This window comes from Labrus bergylta, chromosome 17 (assembly GCF_963930695.1).
Source record: "Labrus bergylta chromosome 17, fLabBer1.1, whole genome shotgun sequence".
NCBI lineage: Eukaryota > Metazoa > Chordata > Actinopteri > Labriformes > Labridae > Labrus > Labrus bergylta.
The window spans coordinates 7,815,799-7,840,316 of record NC_089211.1 but is presented as its reverse complement, the minus strand read 5'-3'; the positions used below and the strand labels follow the sequence as shown (position 1 = coordinate 7,840,316).

Sequence of the window (24,518 nt, the reverse complement as noted above, 5' to 3'; positions counted from 1 at the left end):
TTCTGTTCTCCTGCAGGTATACTGTCACATGACAATGGACCCTTCTGCCTCAGATCGCTTCTCTTTAAACGATTACAGGAGAGTTCGAATTTGACCTCCACCAGGTCTTATGAACTTAATCCCAAGCCTTTTGCAAACTGACAAAAAAGAATCCTGAAATGTTTGTGTTTAGCTTCATGTGTGAACACACTTTTTTCATATATATGTCACAATCTATATCATATTGTTTCAAATGGTGGGCTACCCTGTGACCCATCTCGACGTCATGTCTCACCTCCTCCTGAGACCCGCCCTCCTTCTGTCCGGCAGCGATAGCCTCCCGCTGTGAGGAGCAGGAGTGAAGGTTTCAGGAGCGGAGTGCCTGAGATGTTTGAAAACAACCCCTGATGACTTTCTTCAAGCTTCAGGTGCCATATGATGAAAAGCCCTCTTCTGAGTCGAAATGATTCTATTAAATGAACCGTTCTGCTGCAGATTAGTCAAACATCTATCAGTCAGATGTTTCTGCACCTCACACCGCGTTCTAAATATAAAAAATATGCTTTAAGCGAGCTGCATGTGAATTTAAAGGTTACTCAAATGTTCAGATGCAAACTGTTGGAGGCGAACACGGTATAAGACGCAGCAGACTACATGTTGTTGGTGGTGGGGGGGGGGGGGGGGGGGGGGGGGGGGGGGGGGGGGGGGGGGTGTTGATTATTTTCAAATTCCCGTCCCGTCCAGCTGTGGAATGAGAAAATAAAGTGAGTCACAGACGAGGCGTCAGACATCGCTGACATTCCTGCAGTGTGCGTGATATGTGAGGGACCCCTGTGATCGCACTCTGAAGGAAACATCGGTCAGACGTCACACACGGACGTAACGACCGCTCTCATTACACGGAACATTTCAACTTTAGGAACAACAACAGGCGTTTCATTTCAGTTCTCTGACTGACAAACATAAACAGGAAGTGAAGAAACCCCGGCAAAGCGCAAAAATGAAGAACGAGGGGAGAGATGCTGATATAATCTCTGCTGTGAAAACAAGCTGTAGGTCCTCCAAACACACACACATTTAAAACACACGCTGTGTGACATCCTGTGGTGTCCATGGAGACAGGTGTGTGTGTGTGTGTGTGTGTGTGTGTGTGTGTGTGTGTGTGTGTGTGTGGGATCCACCGGAGGAACCAAACAAAGACGTCGAAAACACGAGCTGCTCTCATTAACGGGACCTCCAGAGACGCTGAGGGGATACAACACACACTATGGCAACTGTACAACACACACACACACACACACACACACACACACACACACACACACACACACACACAACGTAACAATGCTGCTGCACAACATGGCGCTCTGCACATCCTGGTGTCAGAAGCTACATGCACAAAATGACCTGATCGTCTGCACGAAGAACGAGAGCACGAGTCCAAGAGCCGCAACTCACAATATTTTCATGTTCTAAAGTTTTATTCACATTTATAAACTATTTTTAAGTTTCATTGTAAGGTGCAGTAAGATGATCAGAAATGTAAAACGGGGGCATGCATGGGCAGTCTGTCCAAACAGGTTTCTAATCAGCGTCACTTTGGGGGGGGGGGGTCAGAACCACTGCACTGAATAACTCCTAAAGTTAAAAGCATGCTACTGTAACCGTGCACTTCATGTCCGATCTATGTCAGACACTATAAATGTGCAGCTGTGCCGCCTCACAGAGAGTCACATCAATATTTAAACTCCACGCATTTCTGCTCGACCACTTAACTCCGGCCTGGATCAATCCATCAGTCCTGTCACCGTTTGTTTCACTCACAGCTCGTCGATACCGACATACAGAACAGAAAACACAAAACTGCAGCAGCTAGCTTATTGAGGACCAAAACACCAACACAGAGACAGCCACACACACACACAACACACACAGAGCTCTAAAAACAGCCCGACTTCCACCTGAGCCATGACCGGCTGACAGGAAGAATCTGAGGTGTTCACAAGTCACCAGCTGATTGAAGTGGAGAAGCAGCAAGTTAGGATCAATTGAGAACATGAGCTGATTTGTGCTGGGGAAATTTTTTTAGTTTTATTTGTCTGATTCAGTTTATCCTCACTAAGGGCGATGCGTACAGTGCCTAAGAATGTTTGACAATAAAGTCCAGTTTGTTTCCAGTTTTCAGAGCGGCGTACGTGGTACACGTCCTTGGTCCTGGCATGGTTAAAAGCGGCGGACACGGTACGGTTGCTCATGCAAGCACAGGTACGCAACATGGACATGAATTCCTTTGAACAGTCTTTTTTAAATAAAAGTGCAAAGGGTTCAGGTTGGTCCGATGCAGACGTCGAGGAGTTTTTACTTAAAATTTGGGCAAACTTGAATATTCAGAGTCAGCTGGATCAGACCTACAAGACGAGGAGGTCTATCCATGACTCTCCAGTACTACGACCAGATGGAGAAGTAACCGTGCTCAGGTCTGGAGCAATGCGAGTGCATGCCAACGGGAGTGAACTATGTCAAATTAGTTTGCCAACTGTGGCTAACCCTGCAGGATAACCCTAAACTAGCCTACAAACAACTTTATCTCAATCTTTTTAAGATCGACACACTGCCAAATCACTGGTTAAAACTGACTTTTCTAAACTTTAAAGACTGTACAGTTTGGTAAAAAAAAAAAAAAAGAGGTCAAAAGGTTACTTTCTGCGTTAATTGCTTTCTCTGCTGCAAACAAAACGCGCCAAACCCCCGACCTCAAAGCGAGCTGCACTCAGAACCTTGACTGTGTGTTTCATTAATCGGACAGCAGTGCAGCCGCCCTCTCTGCGTTTCTGCCCTCAGAGTACACTGAATATGACTCATTGATTGGTGTCAGTCCATAAACAGTCAATTGTTACAGTGGAATTTCCACTGTGTGTTTCCATCCCAGCACAGAGAGTGAAACTCTTCCCCGTCAGACGAGAAACACAGAGGTCACAGCGACCTCCAAACAAACGCAAACTCTCTGGTTTTTTAGACCCGAGTCTCCGATAGGGACCCGCCTTTCTGATCCTCTCTGCGGCTAATTAAATCTGGCCGTCCCGTCTCTGCTCGGGTGATAATGTGGAAGTGATGAAACTGTGATTCTGCATGAACCCGACATTAAGAGCTGATATATTCTGACTAACAAAAGGCGCTCTCTGTCAGCGGCGCGACCTTGAGAAGATATGAGAGCAGCTTTCATCACAAACCACTTCTCGTTCAGGATAAGGGGAAGGAGATTGCTTTCTGCGTTTCTCATTTTAAAACACATCGGACAGGAGGAAGTCATCTTTGACTTTAGTTCAGGGACAAACTCCAGAGTCATTACTGACATTTAGTTTTCTGATAATTTCTTACCACGACACTTTAGAATTTATTACTGTAAATATTATTTATCTTATTTTTACCTCATTTTATTTATCTATGTTTACCTTATCTTATTTTACCTTATTTTGGTTGTATTGCACCACGGGACGGAGACAAACGAAATTTCGATTCCACTGTATGTCTGGCATATTTTTAAATTGACAATAAAGTTGACTTTGACACTGAATGTACTTAAATCAATTTAAAGACGCATCTGTTCTCTCTCTCTCTCTCTCTCTCTTTCTTTAGTCTAACAAACAAAAAACCCTAACCCGTCCTAGGACCTCCCTCACAGGACCTTCCTGCACAAATAACACACTTTTACAGATAGGAGGTTTTAAGGCAGCCCCTTACGGCCGTTTTGGACGCCCCTCGGTTTGCCAGATATGAGAGCAGTTATCAGGTCAACAGGTGTTGCAGTGATGGAAGCGGGCAAGAGAAGTGGTTCAGATAGAAGTGATTGTACCCGACCTAAAAAGCCTCTGCATGTTTCTAATAAGCTCCACGAGCAGAAACGTGCTCAAACTAGGATCAATATTGGAGATGATTTTGAAAAATGGAGAGAGGTTAGAACACAGAAAGGTTTACAGACCGATGCAGAGCTGGATAAACACTGAAGCTTCAGTGTCCACCACATGGTGACCTGTGAGCATGGACTCTAGGGGGGGGAGAGGGGGGGTGAACTTACAGCATACTCACTGGTGCTGTCTGAGTTTTATTACTCTTAATGCAGCATGAACGGGTTTTAATTCATCGGGTGTTGCATCACTTCCTGTGTATTGACGAGCTAAAAAGTCATCAGACCACTCTAAGTGGTATCAGTGCAGCTGAAGGCAGATCTATAGTTTAGGGATGTCCTGATCGATGTCCGCTCCAATCACAGTCCGTTAACTGACAAATACTGACCCAGTTCTGCAGATATTAAACCCAAAACTTTTTTATTTTCCTAACCTAACACAGCTGCAGCGCGCACACTTCATGCATGTTCTTAATAAAAGATAAACACAGAGAGACATCTATGTGTGCAGAATATGGACTGAAGCTCAGGTCGATGTTTTGAAGCATAAAGGAGCTGCGTGAAAAGACAAAATCCTGCACACTGCTCTCGATAAGCTACACCAGTTTGTTAGAAAGAATCACAATGTTTCAGACCCTCTGACCTTTTGTCAGGAGTGTGGTTCAGAGGGTCTGAAACGTTGTGATTCTTTCTAATAAATTGGTGAAGCTTAGCGAGAGCATTGTGCAGGATTTTGTCTTTTCAAAGAAGCAATCAGAGAATTTATATTTTAATTACTCAAATATTCCCCAAGCTGTGCAGTGATGAGTGTGACATTAAATATGTGCCTGTTTGGTTCTTAATTTACGTATTTCAGGCGTTAAATCGTCACTTTTAATCCTTATTGACCCCAACTAAAACATGAAGTTGTGCTATTTTTACACTGAAGAGAGTCAGGAGAATATTAAGATTTCTTCCACCGACCATGAAGACGATTTTGATGTGATAAAAACAGTCTTTCACAATACTGTATGAAATTAACTCTGTGGCATTTGAGCTTCAGACGTCTTTATTCCCAGAATCATATCTCTCCCAGGAATGTTCACGCGGCGTTCCTCGTCTCGGCCTCGCCTTGAACTCGCCGAGATCTCCGCTCAATATTTGATAAATGAAGTTAAATCAAGGTCAGACGGATCATCACTGCTCTTTGACTTCTTTATGAAAGCAAGAATGTGTCGTCACAGCGCCACAGCGGACGAAGCACTCTGTTGCTTCGTCCGCTGTTATATGTTCCTCATGTCTTGCCTCCTGAGACCCCCCCCCCCCGCTCCTACCTGACAGGTGTATTCTCCCACTGTGTCAAAGCCCTTATACTGAAACCCAGATCCCCAAAACCAAATTCAACAGAGATTCTTCTGAGGATCTATTTGATAAACATCGATAACAGTAGCCTCAAACATCGAGCACAGTCAGACAGTCTTCAAACTGACACACAGATCTTACTTTTAGTAACAGACTTAATTACCAAACAGAGAGCAGCGACCCCACTGATAAAACCCGCTTCCTACAGGAGTAATAAATGAAGATTATCATGAGAGTGGCTTCAAAGGACTGTATTCTCATTTAGAAAAAGCGCTGGAGGACATGAAGTTAAAAGGAGGGCGGATACAAATTACCGCATGTCATGAATGTCTTCTATTCAGAGCGACAAACACGCTTAAACAGGAGAGCTGCAAACACACACACGGTCAACCACACACGCTGCAGAAAAACCTGATCGGGTCACCTCTGGTCACTGAAATCATGTTGGAGAGGGAGCTGCAGTGACCTTCAAAGCGAACGAGCACAGCAGCTGATTTCACTGAAAACAACATCTGCAGAGGAGAAGGTACGCGGTCAGGACTTTCTCGTCAGTGCGTTCGTTCCCCCCGGAGGAAGAAGACGATACATGACGGGACACGATGAAGCTCGTCGACGTCAGGCCGAGCTCAAGTCACAGACAGGCTGCCTGATGATGAGACGTAAAGATCACAAGCGGACGCTTGTTGTCTACTTTCTTTTGGCAAGTTTAAAATCTTTCCGTCCTTTATTCAGGGCGGTATGAGGCATATGCAAACGCATGACATCAGCGAGATGAAATATGCATATAACCTCTAGGAGCAGTGTAAGGTTGTCATGGTGATGGGGCCAGAAACAGAGACACCAGAGAGCCGCTACAACAATGGAGGAAATTTTAGAGGAAAAGTTACTAGAACTACCCGCATTGCTTCTCTACTTCACATGTACTGTACTGTTTGGAGAGTTTCCCTTCGTGACATCACAAAGGGCAGTAACCCCTCCCCCAGGTGTGTGACACTCCCACAGCTAATCGCTCCAAATCATTGAAGTGCTCATTTGATGTTTAACCACATGAGCTTAAAACACGAGGACAAAAAAACAAAGAGGAGACAGACAACAGGAAGTCTCACTTCACATCATTAGCTAGCCCTGTTAGCATACATAGCTGTGGTGATACAGGTGCAGAGAGGGTTAACGTGCTAATGAGGAAAATGATGACTGGAAGAAGAAGGCATCAGAGAGCTAATGATGTTTGTCGAGAAAAGATGTCTGAGGACAGAGAGCGGAGCAACTTGAACTGGCTTCAGAGGAGTGGGCCCGGAGAGTCTGCATCAGATGTACCTTAATGTAGCTGATTTTATCTGCAGAGCTCGGGAGAAAAGGTCAAAATATTTCAAGCAGAGCCATGAAAGGAACGTGCAACTCTGTAATGCTTTGAATCACTGCAACTTTATTTCTGGTATCTTATGAACCTACGAGGGTTGGGCGCTTTTGTCTGCAGAGTGCTAGAATATCAAAATGCCTGGAAAAGTCTGTCCCTACTCAACAGGCATGGTTGCCATTTAGAAGTATGAAGACAAAACTGGCAACAAACTTGAAGTCTAAGGTTGCACTCAGAGGCAGACGCCTTTTCTATTTGGACAAAAGTTTGCAAAACATGCGACCTTAAACTAGTCAATCCTGATTTTGCACGAGTGACACTGGCATATAACTTCTTAACACATGAAAACAATAAACACAGAGAGAGCGCTGAAGCTTTTACGCGTGTGTTCAGACATTTTTAGAGAAGAACATGAGGGGAATTAAGTGGAGCAACGAGTGAACATTATCGGAAAAAGGTTTATCGACTTAACCGACAAAAAAAGCATTAGAGGTATTATGAGAAGAAGTATCTTTGACATCTTAAAGCTCTTAAGTTTGCACTGCTACAACAAATACCTCCATTATGGACACTCAAACAATCCATTCATTTTTTATTCTAACTACAAAGTGTCTCAAGAACAGAACATATAAAAAGGTGTTAAAAAAAGTGGCAGACATATTTTTTATTAATTTTCATCGACCAGTCACAGTTTTCAGCCTGGAAACCACTTTGAATGAGTTCATGCAGCAAACATTGTTCCTCAGACTCTGGGGTAACAAAAAGTTTGGGATGATCCCTTCCTGTTTCACCATGACATGACCTCCTGTGTAGGCAGGCAGCTCCACAAAGGGAGACCTGACACTCCCCTCCACCCCACCCACCCCCCCAACCTGCTGGAAAACCTTCAAACAAGAGCGTGTGCTGTCAAGCTCAGCAGCTCAGTAAAAAGCACAATGTGTTGGGGGAAAAAAAACACATTCAGAAATTAACGATGAGGGCCATTTTCAGGCTTACACAAACTTCTTAGCATCTGAAGAAATGAAAGTGAACAACATATGAGGGGAACATATGACATGTCTGAATGTTTGGTGTTGAAACTCCAAAAAAAAAAGAAAATGCACAAATTCAGTCAGATTGTGCCATCAGTTGACAATCTATGTGAACCTGCTCTCACTCCTGTAGGTTAGCTGTGTGATGTGTGACCCATCAGAGACACACATGTTGTTTCTGTTCACACAAACACACACACACAGACAACACATGACCTGGAACATGCCGGGGACTTCTCAGGATGTGAGCTGGACTTTACCGCCCTCTGGAAGCCATGCTGCACACCCTCATGTTATCATCACCAACACTCATTAAAATGAGCCATGTGTGTGGGCTTACCTTGTCCAGCTCGTCGTGCAGCTCCGACAGGGTGGGTCTGATCAGCTTCTCCCCCAGAGGCGCTGCTGTCTGCCGGTAGAAGTCGATGTTGGGCACGGCATCGATGGTGTTGTGTCCGAAAGTCCTCAGGTAGTAGGTGTTGGTGTGGGTGTCGTAGTGGTAGTGATGCTGGCCGCCTGTGGATGAATGCAAGCTGGTCTCGCTCATCACCGTGTCCCCGTTCTGGAAGCCCTCCATCGGCGCTGCGTCCGGAGAGGCCGGGCTCCCAGCTCCGCTAGGGTCCGCGAAGTTCACCACTCGAAACCGGCCTTTGGCTTCCTCCCCGCCGGCCCCTGGGTCCGGAACATCTGGCGGAGCGGCGGGAGTGGCCTTATCGCTAGATGGGGCTGTGGTGGAGGCGTCGGAGCTCGGGGACCTGTCCTCGGCGGCGCCCGCAGCCTCCGTCACAATGTCCACCTGGAAGCGGCTCTGACTGGGCGTCGGACCCGCCGGCTTGAGCCCCGCGTCCGGGGCTAGAAAGTCATATTCAGCCGCGGCGCTGTCTGCCGGGGCGGGAGGCGCGGAGGATGTCGCTGACATGGCACAAAAACAAACGTGAGAGCCGAGTGAGGGGAAGCCACGTTACGGCCCGCAAAGTAACGGGAGGGAGTGTGAAAGCCCCGGAGGAGTCCCGCAACAAACGCACCACTCGCTTCCTTTTTACCGGGAAGAATTGCCGTCGCGCCGGGCAGAAAGGCGAAGAAAGCGGCGCGGAGAGACGTGGAGGGTAGCTGTTAGCTGCCTCTGAACATGAGGCGACAAACTTTCAGACACTCTCCTCTTCCTCTTCCGCGGCTGTTTATCCAAAATCCCCCCCCGGTGCTGTCGGAGCTGAGGACTTAATCCTGCTCCCCTCTGGCCCGGGTGTGTTTGTGTTTGAGTCTCCGGTGTCTCGGTGTTTCGGTGGTTAGGAGCAGGATGCTGGTGTCGACCTTGCCGCAGCTCCTCCTAGACTCCCTGCGCTACCCTCTCTGCTATTATACCGACTGCAGTCGACATCACTGAAGGGAGGGCTCCCGCTGATGCTGGTCTCGCGAGAGGTCAGCGAGAGCGTCTCTTTTTTTTCAAAGAGGAAAGGAAATGTCGCGAGAAGACATCACAATACTCAAGGACGAGGAGAGAAGGGGCGGGGGTGAAACTCTGCACCGCCAACAGGCCAAGCTTTGTGTGCTGCTGCTGCTGCTGCCTGTCTGTCTGTCTGTCTGTCTGTCTGAAGCCTCACGTGGTATACTGAGACAAGTGTTTGCTGCCATATGGTGGGCTCTAACAGCTAATACCACTGACTCAATTAATTTAGTGTGTGTGTGTGTAGGAGGGGTGAGATCTTTTCTCGTTATAACGAGATCTTTTCTCGTAATAACAAGAAACCAGGCCAAAAAAAATTCCCCACATGAATGCAATACGCTTCCATACACACCTGTGCCCCCTCTCCTCCAAGACACACACACACACACACACACACACACACACACACACACACACACACACACACACACACACACACATACAGCTCTACTGTATGTTCTACTCTACTGTATGTAAGACTTTAGTTAAAACTTCAAACTTTTTACTCCTTTATCTCAAGAAAGTCTCAATAAATCTCATGTACGGAGGCCCAGAAGGGATGATGGAGCAGCTTTTCTTTAGGATAAGTCTGTATTTTAATATTTGGGAAAAAACTGCTGACTCTACCTTTAACAGTTTTTACTGTGCCACCTTATTTAAAATTTTCCCCGTGGTTTTAAACTCAAAAAGTAATTTCTGCCATTGCATGCAAAATCAGATGATAAAGTCTTTTTCTACTTTATTCTAAATATGATGAAGAGAGTCTTCCTGTGTTTTTTTTATTTTTATAAATGTATCAGAGTAATGGATATGATCACGCAAATACCTCAAAGTTTTACACTCATGTTCAGCTTCCTTAAGTATGTTTGTTAACTTCCTCCTCTGATGAGGAAAGATAACGCAAGTATGAGGAAGAATCAAGAATAAGACCTAACTCAGAAAACAAGTGGCTCTTATCAATGTTTTTGTAACGATGACATCACATAAATCTGTGGCTATAAACTCGGTTTTCTTTGGCTTTAAAGCAGCTCCTTGTTTAACATCCAGCCCTGATTTTACTTTCTTTTTTTTTTTTAACTTTTGTCCTCAGCTGTAAATGCCAAAGTTCACCACCTGATTAGCAGCAGACAGACGCAGTAAGAGACCATAGCCGGGGAACACGGTGCTGCATTTAGCTGCTAAGGCCACTTTACAGTGGATATAAACTTGTTTACAGCCTGGTACCGTAAACAGTTTTGGTCTCTAGAGGTCAGTTATATGACTTTGAGCAAGCAAGTGAAAAAACAGGCAGAAACCTCGAGCAGAAGAGGAGTCCGTCTGGAGCGCCCCCTGCCTTTTGCACTTGCGCAGAAGGCAAGTCCTGTGAAGAGCTTAACTAAATGTGCAATCCCTGCTACTTCATTCAAGCTGTTTCAATGCACTATTTTCTCAGTATGAAACCAGTATCAGCTGATTCATGCAGCTGCACATGTTGTAAGTTTTTCCAGGACATACTGTACATATTTTTGAACCACCCACCTCATGTTTTCTAAGCAATCCGCATACATATATCATTTTCATTCGTTTTTAGCGCCGCTTGCACTCCTTATCACTGCACTGTTAATGATTTTGTTGTGTATTTTGTCTGCACACGGAGAGCTCAGCAAACCAGAGGCAAATTCCTTGTATGTGCTTTAATCTAATATCTCTGATTCTGAAATGGTTTTTCTCCGGTTTAATGAGGATACATTCGACTGAATCTCATTTGTTGTGAAAAGGAGCCTTGATTATGAGCCCGACCTTATTGGCCGACATCAGGTGGATCTTATTAAAGCTCCTCTGGCTGAATAAGAGAGATGATAAATGGAGGCTGAAAGCATAACATCATAAAGCAAAGAGCAAACAGAGATCAAATGGAGGGAACTTTGAGGAGCCCTCAGGACCAGCGCCGTCCTCCTGCTGACCTTTTGACCTATTGATCGCAGTAACTTTATAATAATATCGTTTGAGACATCATTGCTCCACTCCGTCCCTACAAATCCAATCTTAGTAATCAGGTTTGTCTGTTTGAAGGTAGATTGAATTAGGCGAGGGAAAGCTCAGTGTCCTCGTACACGTGGGGCAACGTGATTCTGTCACTGTTGGAAAGGCCCTTCAGGGTGTCTCCTGAGGCGGAAAAGAAGAGAGCGCAGCTGTGCAGTCACTTATAAATACTCAAATGAACTGGAAACATGATGCCACAATAGTGATTTCTACGTCATGAACTGTCACCGAGGACTATCCAGAAGACGGATGCTGAGTGAAAAGAAACACGAGAGCCTACAACGAGAGCCAAATCTACTCAAATCAGGAAATCACTTTTTATTTCTATGGTCCATAGCTTTGTTCTTGCCGCTCCCTCTTGCTCTCTCTTCATCCACAATCCCAATCCAAACCGAACCCTTCTCATTTCAGCTGGATCAAGGTCTTTAGGAGCATGTTTGTACCCTTTTTTTTTTTAAACACAAAGTGCAACAAGAAGTAAAGTGGCAGTGAAAACATGCAATGGGCAATCACCTTCTACATTTCCACAAGAAACATCTTATCTCCAGGGTGCAGACTTGCGCAATAGACAGGCACAATATGAAAAGAATTTTGGGAACACAGCAAAATGAGAAAACAAGAAATACCAACGAGAACGTCTTTTACGGAAAAACAGAAAGAACATTTTAATAAAGTCAAGAATGTCAGACGTCAGCAGATAAAAGAGTGAAACAGGTGAAACAGATGTCAGGGAGGACAGATCTTTTATTGAAACGAGGGTTGTTTATATCATCTCAGTTTGAAACAAAATAAATACAGGGAGAATACACCTCCAAATATTCACAGAGCTTAGTCCAGAGTTTAGGCCGAGCAGGTTTTAGATCGATGCTTTATGTTCCCTCTCATGTCTGGATTTACTCATGAAGGGGGTCCTGGGTCGGTTGGTCTGCAGCCGAGTGTGAAGCTCATGTTTGGTGTTTGAGCGGTGACCCGAAGTATGAGATCGCACATACCAGAGCCACCGAAATTTTACTCTGCAGGGAGTCGGGCCCGGCCTTAAAGTGACGGAGAGAGAGAAGGTCAGGAGGGAGCTCAGAGGAGAGCTGCAGCTCCGTTGCATTGAAAAGAGCGTGAGGAGGTCGTAATAACATCAGGTCACGATCCTCCTGCACAGGCACCTTTCTTTAAATGTCAGAGACTGACCCTAGTGGACACTGGAGGAACTGCAGCTGTAAAGATGGACATTTTAACATGGGGCTCTATGGGGACTGACTCACTGCAGGAGACAGACTCTAGTGGACCAAAGAGGAACTGCAGTTCACTACTCTTTTTACTGGTTTGTTGTTAATTCATCTAGCAGAAAAGAATATTGCTTGAAGTGAAGGTATTCAACAAGATTGGGGTCAAGGCATCAGGTAAAATGCACCTGAGGAGATAGTGCACTTTAAATGTGTTACCATTCAGGTTGTTTACAGTGAACCAAGACCATGGGGTTCCTAGGGCAGCTTCATTTATAAATCCAGCCTCTACTGGACATCTTACCTTTCTTTTGAAGCTACTTATACTTCTTTTAATTCCGAGAACATTTGTTTAAAAATGCTTATTTTTGTGTATTTCTGCACAGGATTGAGCTGTTGTTTCTGTAAAGTCTGACCCCCCCCCCCCCCCCCCCTCCTAATTAGGTCACAGTGAGAAAAGTGTTATTTAGTATGTAAATAATCATGAACCAGGTTTGTTTGTGTACTAACAAACATCCTCTCTCTGCTTCAGCAGGCATTGTTTGCGGCGGCCAATCAGAGCAGGGGCTCATTATGCCACTAATGACCCACAAAACAAGCCAGTCGATCACAGGTGGGTGTGGACGCGTGGAGAAAACGTCAGGCGAAACTAAAATGCCCTCAGAGTGACACAAACATGTTCCGTATTTAAACAGGGTGTTTTGTTCTTCTTCATCAGTCTGCAGGAGAAGATGATTCAGATAATGCTTTTATTTGGTATGGTGACCTCAGCTGTTTTCACATATGCACCCTTGAAATATCTAGGAAATGTTTCTGAAAAGCAACTGAGTCTGACGCTGTAATGTTCGTTTTTTGACTTTTTCAAGTTCAACAACAAATTGGCGATCAGACAACGTAGTGAAACAGTTTCATGACATACATGGAGATCGAATTGATCGCACGCTATACAGTTTATGGACGTGTGCTGGTCACTCCCCCTTTTCCTGAATATTACCTTCTGCGTTCTTAGAGCTCACCCAGACTTCACACAGATAATAAACTATCGGGGGCTGGCAGGAAAAACTTCCGATAAAGTCAGAGGGGAACATGCAGCAGACAAGGGCAGCTGTGGCTCAGTGGTAGAGTCAGTCATCTCTAAAACGGAAGGTTGGGGGTTCTATCCCCGGCAAGACATTTAACACCAAGTTGCTCCCAGTGCTTTGTCTGTGGTGTATGAATGGATTAGTTCCTTCTGATGGTCTCTTTACTCAGCAGCCATCAGTGAGTGAATGTGTAGGTGTGACCTGCGGTGTGAAAGCACCTTGAGTAGGCAGAAGACGAGAAAACCATTTGCATGCAGCACACCCTTAAAATGTCTCAGGAGTTTTGTTCATGTGTGAAAGCAGCACCAAAACACACAAACATAAATAACGCTCCTGCTGCTGCCTGACATCTCCCCTCAGGTATAAAGTTTCCTATCCTGCTCTACTTGCAGCAGTTGTCGAGCTGATTATCACACAGTGTCGGACTCTGCTATGAGGAAGGTCAAACCCCCCACAGAGAAAGTGTTTTCTTCTCATTAGCAGGAAGGTCCTCTAATCCAGTTAATGTTGCTCCTTACAGCTGGAGCCTGTGCTGCCTTCACTGAATCCACAGTGTTTGAAAGGACAATTCTGCTTCAAATAAGAACTCTACTTTTAAATCTATTTTAACAAAACACTAAAGGCATAGAGTAACAAATAGAAATCTCTGGGGCTGAACACAGAAAAAAACTGCAGTTCCTATAGTGTCCCCTTGAGGCTGTTTCTAAAAGAGAGTCAGTGCCCATAGAGCCCAATGTTAAAATGTCTAACTTCACAGCAGAAATAAACATGTTATTAAGTATCAATCAGTGAGATGTGTAGTGAGTGAAATGATAAAGTGAGCTTACTATATGATCAGGCATTAAGGAAACATGCTATGTTGAAGTGCTGGCTTCTCTGACAACAATGCAGCAGCCAGTATGTCCTTCTTCTAACTTTAGATTCAGGTTCTGAATGATCTGGATTTGTTTGGACCAGAGAAGGTAGGCGGTTTTAAGACACACCCACACGGCCGTTTTGGACGCCCCTCGGTTTGCCAGATATGAGAGCAGTTATCAGGTCAACAGGTGTTGCAGTGATGGAAGCGGGCAAGAGAACTGGTTCGGAAAGAAGTGATTGTACCCGACCTAAAAAGCCTCTGCATGTTTCTAATAAGCTCCACGAGCAGAAACGTGCTCAAACTAGGATCAATATTGGAGATGATTTTAAAAAATGGAGAGAGGTTAGAACACAGAAAGGTTTACAGACCGATGCAGAGCTGGATAAACACTGAAGCTTCAGTGTCCACCACATGGTGACCTGCGTGAGCATAGACTATACGGGGGGGGGGGGGGGGGGCAATGTTTTGAATCTGGACCGCAGTACCCATTTTAAACACTACGAATCAGAGTTATGTATTGCTTCTTTAAGTTATTACATTTACATTTTGTTATTCCTTTTTTTCTCCCTCAGGGTTAGATTGTAAATGTAGAAATTTATAACAAGGAATAATGCAGTTGATCTCTACAGTCCTATTAAAGATTAATTGAATATAAGTCTCATATAAAGTGGGTATTTGTCCACTCAGCACACACACAGAGAATGGTTTGTGTGTTCGTCCTCGAGCTTTGAGATGACTCATTTCAATCTGAAGGTGTGAAACTTTTTTGACGTTCTGTAACTTTTTCCTCAATCAGCGAGTGAATTGGATTTCTAAACTGCCGCAGACGTGTGAATTTATTTAAGCACCTGTCAGTCCATCAATACATTCGGGACTTCACCTTCCTGTATGTCGCCTCTTTCCGAACCTCCTGCACTTCAAAATACTTTTAAAAGACGGCTTGATAGAAAGAAAATGGAGAATCAGAAGAACATTTCACAGGCGTTTCATTTGAGGCCTCTTTGAACACACATCTGTCTCCTCAGCCCTCCCATGTTTACGCTCACGCTCCCCACTCTCTACCTTCCCCTGTCATCTCTTAATTAATACTAATTAATGACTCGATTCAAGCTAAACATCTCAAACTGCAAACACTCTGATTCCTCAAAGCCAGCTGTTGGCATAGTGTCTCTGGTGTGTCTTTTCATCCTCTCAGCGGATCCAACAACATCAATTTACAGCCAAATCATTACATTCACTTTCTACAGGCGGTAAATTAAACAGTCAAGCTTTAAAATCAGGCATGTGGGAAGGCTGGGGGACATGAGGGAATACATTCAACGCCCACTTTTCGTGTGCATTTTGAGGACACTGCTCTTTATTTAGCCATTTTCACAAATGTAATCCTGAAAATGTCTAGAATATTTTAGGCAGGCTGCCCCTGAAATCTTAATAATAGTTGTGCTGCACGCTGCTCCAGTGGTTTGTGCTGTCCCCTCACAGCGAGGAGGTTCCTGGTTTGAGTCCCCATCTGACAGGAGCCTCTCTGTGTGGAGTTTACATGTTCTTCCCGTGCATGTGTGGGTTCTCTCTGTGTTCTGTCTGTAGGTGTGAATGTGAGTGTGGCTGGTTGTCTGTCTCTATATGTCAGCCCTTTGATTGTCTGGTGAACAGTCCAGGGTGTAACCCCGCCTCTTGCCCAATGACAGCTGGTATCTGCTCCAGCCCTGAACGGGAAAGCGGTAAAGATAATGGATGGATGGATGATAGTTTCCATTATCAGCATTGGGAGGGGGCACTTTTTCATCTCTTTTCCTGGTGTCAGAACATTGAGTCATAAGTCATGGCTTTTACAGGAATAATGCTTGCAACACTTAGCAGTGCAGTGAGAGTGATTGCTGTCGGATGGGGCCCCCTCAGGGAGGTTTCCTACTGTTGTTGCAAAATTTGCACATTTTGAGCCACTGCTGAAATCTAAAGTTTGTCAACCCTCACGGGGCCCCTTAAATGGCCTGGGGCCTTCAGCAGTTGCCTTCCTTAGCTGCTGACATGCAGCACCTCTGGGAGACTTTCCCTGTCAGAGAGGGGGAGGGGGGGGGGGGTCTAAGGGGGGAATTGAAGAAAGACGTTGAACAGGTACGAAGCAACAGAGTCTGCTCTTTTAATGACAATTTTTTCCCTTGACATGAAACACAACCCTGACTGTACGCATGTAGTGTAAAGCACCTGAAGTGGTCATGAAGAGGAGAAAGCGTTTGTGTTATTGCGCTCTTCCCATTTATGACCTAAAAAAAGGTGAACCCTTCCAGCGTGACTCACCTGTGCAGCCACATGTGTGATTTCCAAAAGGCGGACAATGTAACAGCCACAGAACCATCATGACATCATCAGAGGAGGAGTCCACATGCAGGCGCTCAGCTGCACGGACTGAAACATGACTCTGAAATATTCCACCTGTTCGTGTCATTTAAACAGTCCAACACACACACACACACACACACACACTGCACATACATGAGGTGATTCTCATTACTACACACATGTTCTTCTAATGGGACTCTCAGGTCACAGCTCGTCTCCTGCTCGCCTCATAATCACCGTACTTATGCTGGAGCCTCAAACACAATCAGAGAGATCATCTTAATGATCATGTTTGCTCAGACTGGAGAACAGTAGCTGCATGGACTGGAGCTTTTGAATATATGTAAAGAAACACACTGGAAACCCTTCAGAGACATGCTGCAGGGGATGTCGGACTTTCCCTCAGAATCTGAGCTGAAGCAAACCTTTTTGCCAATAAAGGAATACTCAATTTTTTAAAAGTATAACGCCGGTGTTATCTTCAGATTCACCTCACAATTACAGAGTTTCAGTTTTAAAAAGTGCAAAATATTTTCCCCAAAACATTTGGCAACTGTAATTTTTATCAATCAAAATTTAGAAACTGGTAAATTTAGTGTTTTTGTGGATTATTCTGGACTGTTCTTTAGTCCACATTTATGACTCTGTGAATGTTTCTGGAAGCAGGAGGTGTTTCTCTACATTCTTTACATTTCATCTGGACTTTCAATTAGTGATGATGGTAAATATTGTCCGCTGAAGCAAGAATTTCCCGATTTCTGCCGCTCACATACAGTATTTCTAGTTAATTTCAGGAGGACTGCCCCTGAAATTCTCCTGACCTGGTTGTTTACACATGCAGCTCACGGGGGGGGATTTATTTATTTTAAAAGTGATGTTAACCATGTGGTGTTTTGCATGGGTTGCAGAGTGTCACAGATAAGTTAGTCATCCTGACCCTGTGTGTGACGTCACCTAGGCCCCTCCTCCACAGCTCACCTGTGAGTGTGGAAACCTTTACAGTGAAGTTTTCATTGTAAACAAATTTGACATTCACACCCCCCGGAGCTGTTGTCATTGACATCACAGACACACCCAACAAACAGTGAGTGACGTCACACCTCACATAAGAGGTCTCTTCAATGATGATTTATTTTGTTTCATCTTATTATAAGGTCTGGAATAAAGGTAATGCTGATCTCATGCCTTGTGGGTCCTCCTTATTTAGTGTTTAGTAATGTTTCAGCATGGACGCCGGGGGAGGTAAAGAAAACAGCCTGCAGACAAAAAACAAGCAGAGTGGGAAAAGAACTCAACCAATTTAATAACATGGGAGAGTTTAGAAAACTACCCAGTCCAGAAAGGAGCAACACAAGCAAAGGTGAAAGCACATACATGATGTAAAAAACATCCTGTTTAAAGTTTCAGAAAACAAATAAAAACTGAGGAATGGGTCCAGACTCCTCACTAAAGCTCAGAAATTACAAGTAGAGCCTGCTTCAGAGTCCTGAGAGTCTGTAAACATGAATCATCAATGGAAAAACAATAAACTATAAAGGCCCCAGGATGCTGCCCTGAGGCACGCCAAAGCTGATTGGTTCTGATGATTGGACAACATAATCTTGTTGTTTGTTTTTAACCAGAACAGCAGGATTCAAACATCAGAGAGCTTAATGGACCAGCACTTATCAGGGACTGTAACAAATATTTAGCATTAAAACAGAAACAACAGCTTAGGTTGAAAACAAACAGTCATGTATTTATTCATAACACCTGCCCCCCTTTCTGATGACCGTTCTGATGAATTTTAACCAGCTTCTTGTATGAGGGTCTGTTATTTGCGATGTCACAAATGTATCCTTTTTATATATAAAAATGTCTCTGAGTTACTCTGTGCACTTCCCTGAACTATCCTGTGAGGTGTCCTGTGGACTGTCCGGTGAGGTGTCCTGCCTCTTGAGACTCCTGCTTTGAGGTGCATGTGGGAACAAGCAACTCAGGATGATCTGCCTGAAATTTTCTAGAAATTTTCTGGAGTGCATGTGTGTTAACAGCTTCAGTCATTCATAAAATCGGCACGTTGATGTTTCTCGGGGGGAGGGGGCGGGAGATATCTCCTGATGTTCTGCAGGCTGTTCCACACTGCTGCAGGGCCCTCTCCTGAAAACCTGTTTAGCAGCTTTTCACTGTATCTACCGTCTACAGTCTACTTTGTCAGTGAAACACTGTTCTCTAAGTTAAGGCTCCTGTAGTGAATACGTCTAAGAAACTTAGTCACTGCTGCACGATTTCCTTCAAACTGTGACACCAAATCTCATTTCATGTGGAAGCTGATTCCCCTCTCTGTTCCTGGTAGATGTGTTGAATCCTGTGCTCGAAGAAGAAACTCTACAGATGTTGTGGCCTTTCTGAGATGTGATCCCCAACACAGGGTTCAGTGCAGCACAGGTTCAGAGCTGACATTTTCCACATGTAGAGACAGAATCCTGCAGAGAGAGATGTTGCTCTTCAAAACAGACAGCTCAGTGATTTAGAGTTTAGTGCACGGTAGAAACTCACTTTGTCTGAACATTTTGCACTCTTCTGTGGTCGTTTTGCATGTCAAGCTTTTCTTTGTGTCAGTTTGAAGTAATGTGCTTCTTCTGTAGGGGTCCGGTGTGTCTTTGTAGTTTGGTGATTTTCTTCTGTTTTCTGTTTCATCGTGATCTTTCTGACGACGACTGGGTCTCCTTGCTGATGTCTTAAGCATTCCTGTCTCTTTTTGTACCTACTCTCTGTCTCTCTGTGGTCATTTTGTGTATTTCTGAAGTATTTTGCATCTTTTGTTCATGTGTCTTTGCTGTTGTTTTGTGTCTCGGCTGTCATTTTCTTTTTCTCTCTCGATGACACATGTGCTTTTGTTCTCATTTTATGTATTTTGGTTGCAATACTATGTTTCTCTGTGTCTGTTTATGTGTCTCTTCATTGTAGTTTTGAGTCAGTTTCTCTGTAATTCTGTGTCCTAATATTTTTTTTCTGCAGATCTTCTGTGTCTGTGATGTTGTGTCCCTTGGAGTCATTTCCTTTCTCCCTGTTGGTTTTTGTTGATATCCTGTCCTGTGTCTCTGCAGTCAGTTTGTGACATTTTGTGACTTTATTGCGACAGGCCGTGATTTTAATGACTACCATCAAACCCTCAAACCTCCAGGCAGCTCAAAACTCTAATCTCAAAGACAGATCATGTTTGATACGGGGCCAGAAGTTCTACCTTGCTCCTTACAAGACCAAAAAAAGATGTATCCGTAATCTTACAGATCTGTAGTCCTGAACAGAGAAAGAATCTGTCCTTGTCCTCCTCTCTCCGTCCTCTCTGCGTTCTCTGTAAGATGAGAAGTGTGCCACAGGTTTGACCGCCCCCCCAAGTTATTTCTGCCGTGACCACGTCTAAATTAACAGGTCTACATGTGAACCGCTCTCTCTCTCTGTGTGCGGAGTCATCCAAACCCATCAGGAGCTCTCTGTGACCTCCAGTGTCAGCCTGCACACTCGTGTTAAAGTACCACACAGCACGGGAATGTTTCAGGATAGGTGTCGGCAAACAGAACGCAAAGTGAACCTGAGCTGTGAGGAGAAAATGCTGCATGCCGCCAGCACACGGGAGGCAGGATGAGTCACCTCTGATCGCTGATAAAGACGGGTTTACAGAAAGGGCAACAAATCAAAGAGGGGAAGACGATAAAGAAGTTGCTGCAATCATTTCATTAAAAAACAATCTCTACAGAAAGATTTGAAATAAAGGAATTTGTTGCATCTCTTGTTCTATTGTTCGTCTTTTCCTCTCGATGTTTTGTGTGAGTGTGCGTCAGTTTGTGTCTTTGTGAGGAAGTGTTGAACTTGTTTTTCTGCATCTTTCTGTTTTAGTGTTTTCACATCTATAACGATGTGTTAAAAACAACGATGTGGAGCCAGCTGCAGATCTCGCAGCTTCATCGATGTCAAACATTAAACCTCAGCTCTCTTAGTCCTCATGTAAGCTGGTAACAGAGGTTATCCTTCTCTGTTTCAAAAAGAATCCCGTCCACACATGAAACATTTTCAAAAATGTCTTCTTCCACATGATAAGGCTAGGTGTAACACACTGTTACAGCTGTCATGAACACATTAAGTCAGGGCGCTGGTGGCGCAATGGTTAGGGCGCTTGTCCCATGTATTGAGGCTGTCGTCTCAAGCGGGCGGCCTCCCTCCCGCATGTCGTTCCCCGCTCTCTCTCCCTGGTTTCCGACTCTATCCACTGTCCTATCTGATGACTTCACACGGAGGAGAAACCGGCGCACTAGACTGGGATCCTTCCTGTAGTGTTCGAGGGAATAAATCATCCTTAAAGTAGAAGAATAAGATTACATGAGTGGCAGGTTTTTTTGTCAGTTAATTCGAAGGACTTGTTGTAACTCCCGTCAAACAGTCTGACCTCCTTATGTTCGGGGGAGGAAGCAGAGTCACAGACAAGCACTTTTGAAACCTAGACAAATAAAACCAGAGATGTTTGCACAGATAATGACCCTAAACATTGTTGTGTTGTTGTTTTAAGAAACAGAAGCTGCTTAAGCATCAGAGAAAAATCAAAACGAGCACGATTGAAAATAACAAACACAGAGACGTTTACTTCTCGGCAGGCGGTGCAGTAAGTGTGAGTGCGACCACCTCTAGAAGTCATTACTGACCATACACTCATCAGCAGTGTGTGTGTGTGTGTGTGTGTTTGTGTAGTGGAAAGTTTCTCCGTGCACACACACACCACTGCTTGTTGTGAGCCCACACACGCACGCACGCACACACGCGCGCACACACACACACACACACACACACACACACACACACACACACACCAGAAGGACCTGCATTCATCCTGCAGGTGGAGCATGTAGTGCACTTTGAAAAACAGTAAACATTATGGATGTCAATATTGATGCTCTGCGACAAAATGTCAGATCATGATCCTGCAGAGGACGGGCTACACTCTAGTGAGCGAGCAAGAAGCCAGAATATAGAGTAAATGTTGGACAGGCTTTCATGCAAGTCTGACGCTTAGCTGGGTATGCTGGGAGGCGGCAGTAGCTCAGTCTGTAGGAACTTTGGTTGATATCCAGCGACCCTCCAGTTCAAGTCCCTGTGTGGACCAGGTGCCAGATCACTTCTGCCGAGGAGCCCGAGGGCAAGATTTATGAAAGTGTGAAAGCATCATCACAGAGACAAACAACCAGACACGTTCACATGCAACAGGATCACTAGTTAACCTAAGGAGCATGTCTTTGGACTTTGGTTAGAACCCAGAGAGAAGCCACGTGTGCCCGGGGAGAACATGCAAACTCCAGAGACAACAGGCCCTGACTGAACCAGGAACCTTAATGTTGAGACCACGGCACCACCGTGCAGCTCATATCACATCCTGTCATGGAGTAATGTTTGTGATTTTTATAAAGAACGCAGACTGACCCACAACGCGAACAAACAGTTTAGGAGTGAGGGTGAGCAGTAGTTTTTTGTGCGTTTGTTATTTTGGATACTGACTGGGAGGTCCAAGGTCTGAGAGCGGGGTTCTGGTGTCTGGTTCTTCAGTTTCTCCGGTCTTCAGAGTCAGTGTAGCAGAGCTGCAGAGTTGAGGTCTCGGAGCTTTTAGCACGGAAATCTAAACACGGGCAATGAGAAGATTATTGGAGTAAACCTTAAAGTTTTCAAAGATCCTTACAAAGAAAAAGCCAGAATTGAATAGGACGGTGGGTAAACGGACGGTCTGGCGTCGAGTGGAAGACAGAGCCGGCTTTTATACCGTGCAGTATGCACAGAAGGTAGCTTGATTGCAGATGAGCTGCAGGTGTGCAGGCTTGATTGGTGGTAAAAGGTGTGTGGATCCAAACTAGGGCGGGTATTTCCATCAACCCCACGATACGATACATATCGTGATGCACATTGATTTTTGATAATGACCATGTCCTCGACAGCAGACGCATATTAAGGATCCTTCAACTCCATTCAGGTCCTCAGGGATCCTAGATATTTGAATCCCAGAGCGATGGCTGTGGTGTTATTGTGAACTGCACCAGAGGTCACTTGTCTTTTAAAACCGTCATCACAGCTTTGCAGCCGAATCGATTCTGCAACATCTGCATGGATGCATGTATATGCATGGAGCACATGACCATATTTTGCCATATCGATTTTATTTTTAGCAAAGCCCTTAAGCACAGGTATAGAGGAGGGGAATAGACTGGGATCCTTCCTGTAGTGTTCGAGGGAATAAATGGAGTTAATGTATTAACTTAGGTTCGGGAGCAGGACCACGCCAAAAACCACACCTCCAATTACCTGACAGCCTACTTAACACCTGGTCACTCACCACACCCCGTTTGTCTCAGATCTTTCTAGGAAGGAAGACAGACAGAGCCTCAAACGCTTGACCACAGTTTAAAAAGAAAGAAAAAAGAAATACTCTAAGTTTAAGTCATAGATATAGCCTACTCAACATGGATCCTGAACTTTATCTGCACGATCCGGACGATGACCTCTACAACGAGCTTTTCGAAACGGATTACCGGCAACCCACAGACGAACAGTCAAACCACAGCCAAGCACCACAGCGGAGCCGTCTCTCCCCGAAAGTGATCTCTCCGATTCCGAGCTGATCACAGGCCTCAGCGCTGCCGTCACCAGGGACTGCAGCCCAACGACGTCATGGGCTGGGATGGTAGCAGCAAACAACAGTGCCACGTCCCCAGATATCCTGCACGGCACAGCGCACAATCTTCTCCGTTTCCGCCGAGTCCACGTCCTCAAACAGAGCCCGACATCAGGAACTGGACAGTGGCTCGCCAAATACGAGCACTAAAAACCAAAGACATTCCATTCCACAGCAACGACAATAAGGCAAGGCTATTCCAGCTGGTCTCATCATCCATATACACAACACCAACCGAGTATCCCGCGCTTCCTGTTTCCTCATCAGGACGAGCCACTGTCGGAGATGCCAGGCGCGACATCACGAGGTCTCAGCCGCTCCCACGAACGCAGCCTCCAACTCCAGCTCCCCCTGGTGGGAGTCAGGTCGTATCACCCCCTGTGCCTGCTCCCTCTGTGTATGATTTCTCTCAAGCTGTCACAGCTTTCTTTTCATCCCTGTTTTCGCAGGCTTCACAAAATCCCTGTGCATATACGTTCTTTCGTCCCCTCGTCCCTTTCTCTAACCTTCCTTCAGCCTCACTCGGTAGCACAGCTTCAGCTCATCCTACCTCTCTCGCAGCCAACTCCTCAGCTCATCCACGAGCCTCGACACAGTTTGGCGTCTCGAATCTCTCCTCATTTCCTACTAATCTGTCTTTTAATCATCCTCGACATGGCCTTATGTTTCGGGGGCACAGGCTTCTACAGCTACCACGTGCACTTCGCTAATCAGACAGCTGGCCGCATACAACAGTTCAATCAGAGAACATACTGGGGAGTGCTCGACACCCTGAATTTTAATGCTGCATCTTTGCAGCCTGTACTTCTCTTTCCTGCGAGCTATGCGGGGCCCCCTCCCATCCTGCCACAGCATCAGCGCTCCACCTCCTCAATCCCGCCCATTCTCTTCACGCAGTTCTCCAGCCCTTAACCGACTCTCATCGGCAGCACCGCCACCTCCAATCATTCCCAAACCTTTGGACATTCATCCTTCAGTGAACGTCCCTACACCCAAGGGCATGGACAAAAGAGGTCGCCCAATTTTCTCCCAAGCAGGCAGGATGGTGTGCAATAACTTCAATTATCTCGGCTGCACTAGTTCCTACTGCCGCCTCCTGCACGTCTGCTCTTTCTGTGGGGGCGCTCATGCCAGGAGCACCTGCCCTCACAATCCAACAACACCAACAGGATGACTAGCACGGCACCTCGGCACGCCAATCAAGGTAAAGGCTCTCGCATCCGCCCTCGAACACCACCCAGACAGACAATT

At 45.3% G+C, this 24,518-nt stretch overlaps 1 protein-coding gene and 1 long non-coding RNA gene across 3 annotated transcripts in view; one reads left to right on the top strand and one right to left on the bottom strand.

Annotated features, from left to right (window-relative positions):
- Positions 1-9,043, bottom strand: part of slc12a2 (solute carrier family 12 member 2) — a 59,248-nt gene extending 50,205 nt beyond the window's left edge. Inside the window, exon 1 of one of the 2 annotated variants that reach the window (XM_020649402.3) lies at positions 7,953-9,043. In XM_020649402.3, coding sequence (XP_020505058.1) covers positions 7,953-8,531 — 579 coding nt within the window. In that variant the 5' untranslated portion in view covers positions 8,532-9,043. The remainder of the gene's footprint in view (positions 1-7,952) is intronic. The other variant, XM_020649401.3, reaches the window with a different exon arrangement.
- Positions 1-24,518, top strand: part of LOC136183162 (uncharacterized) — a 254,481-nt gene that overhangs the window by 221,227 nt on the left and 8,736 nt on the right. The window lies entirely within an intron of this gene.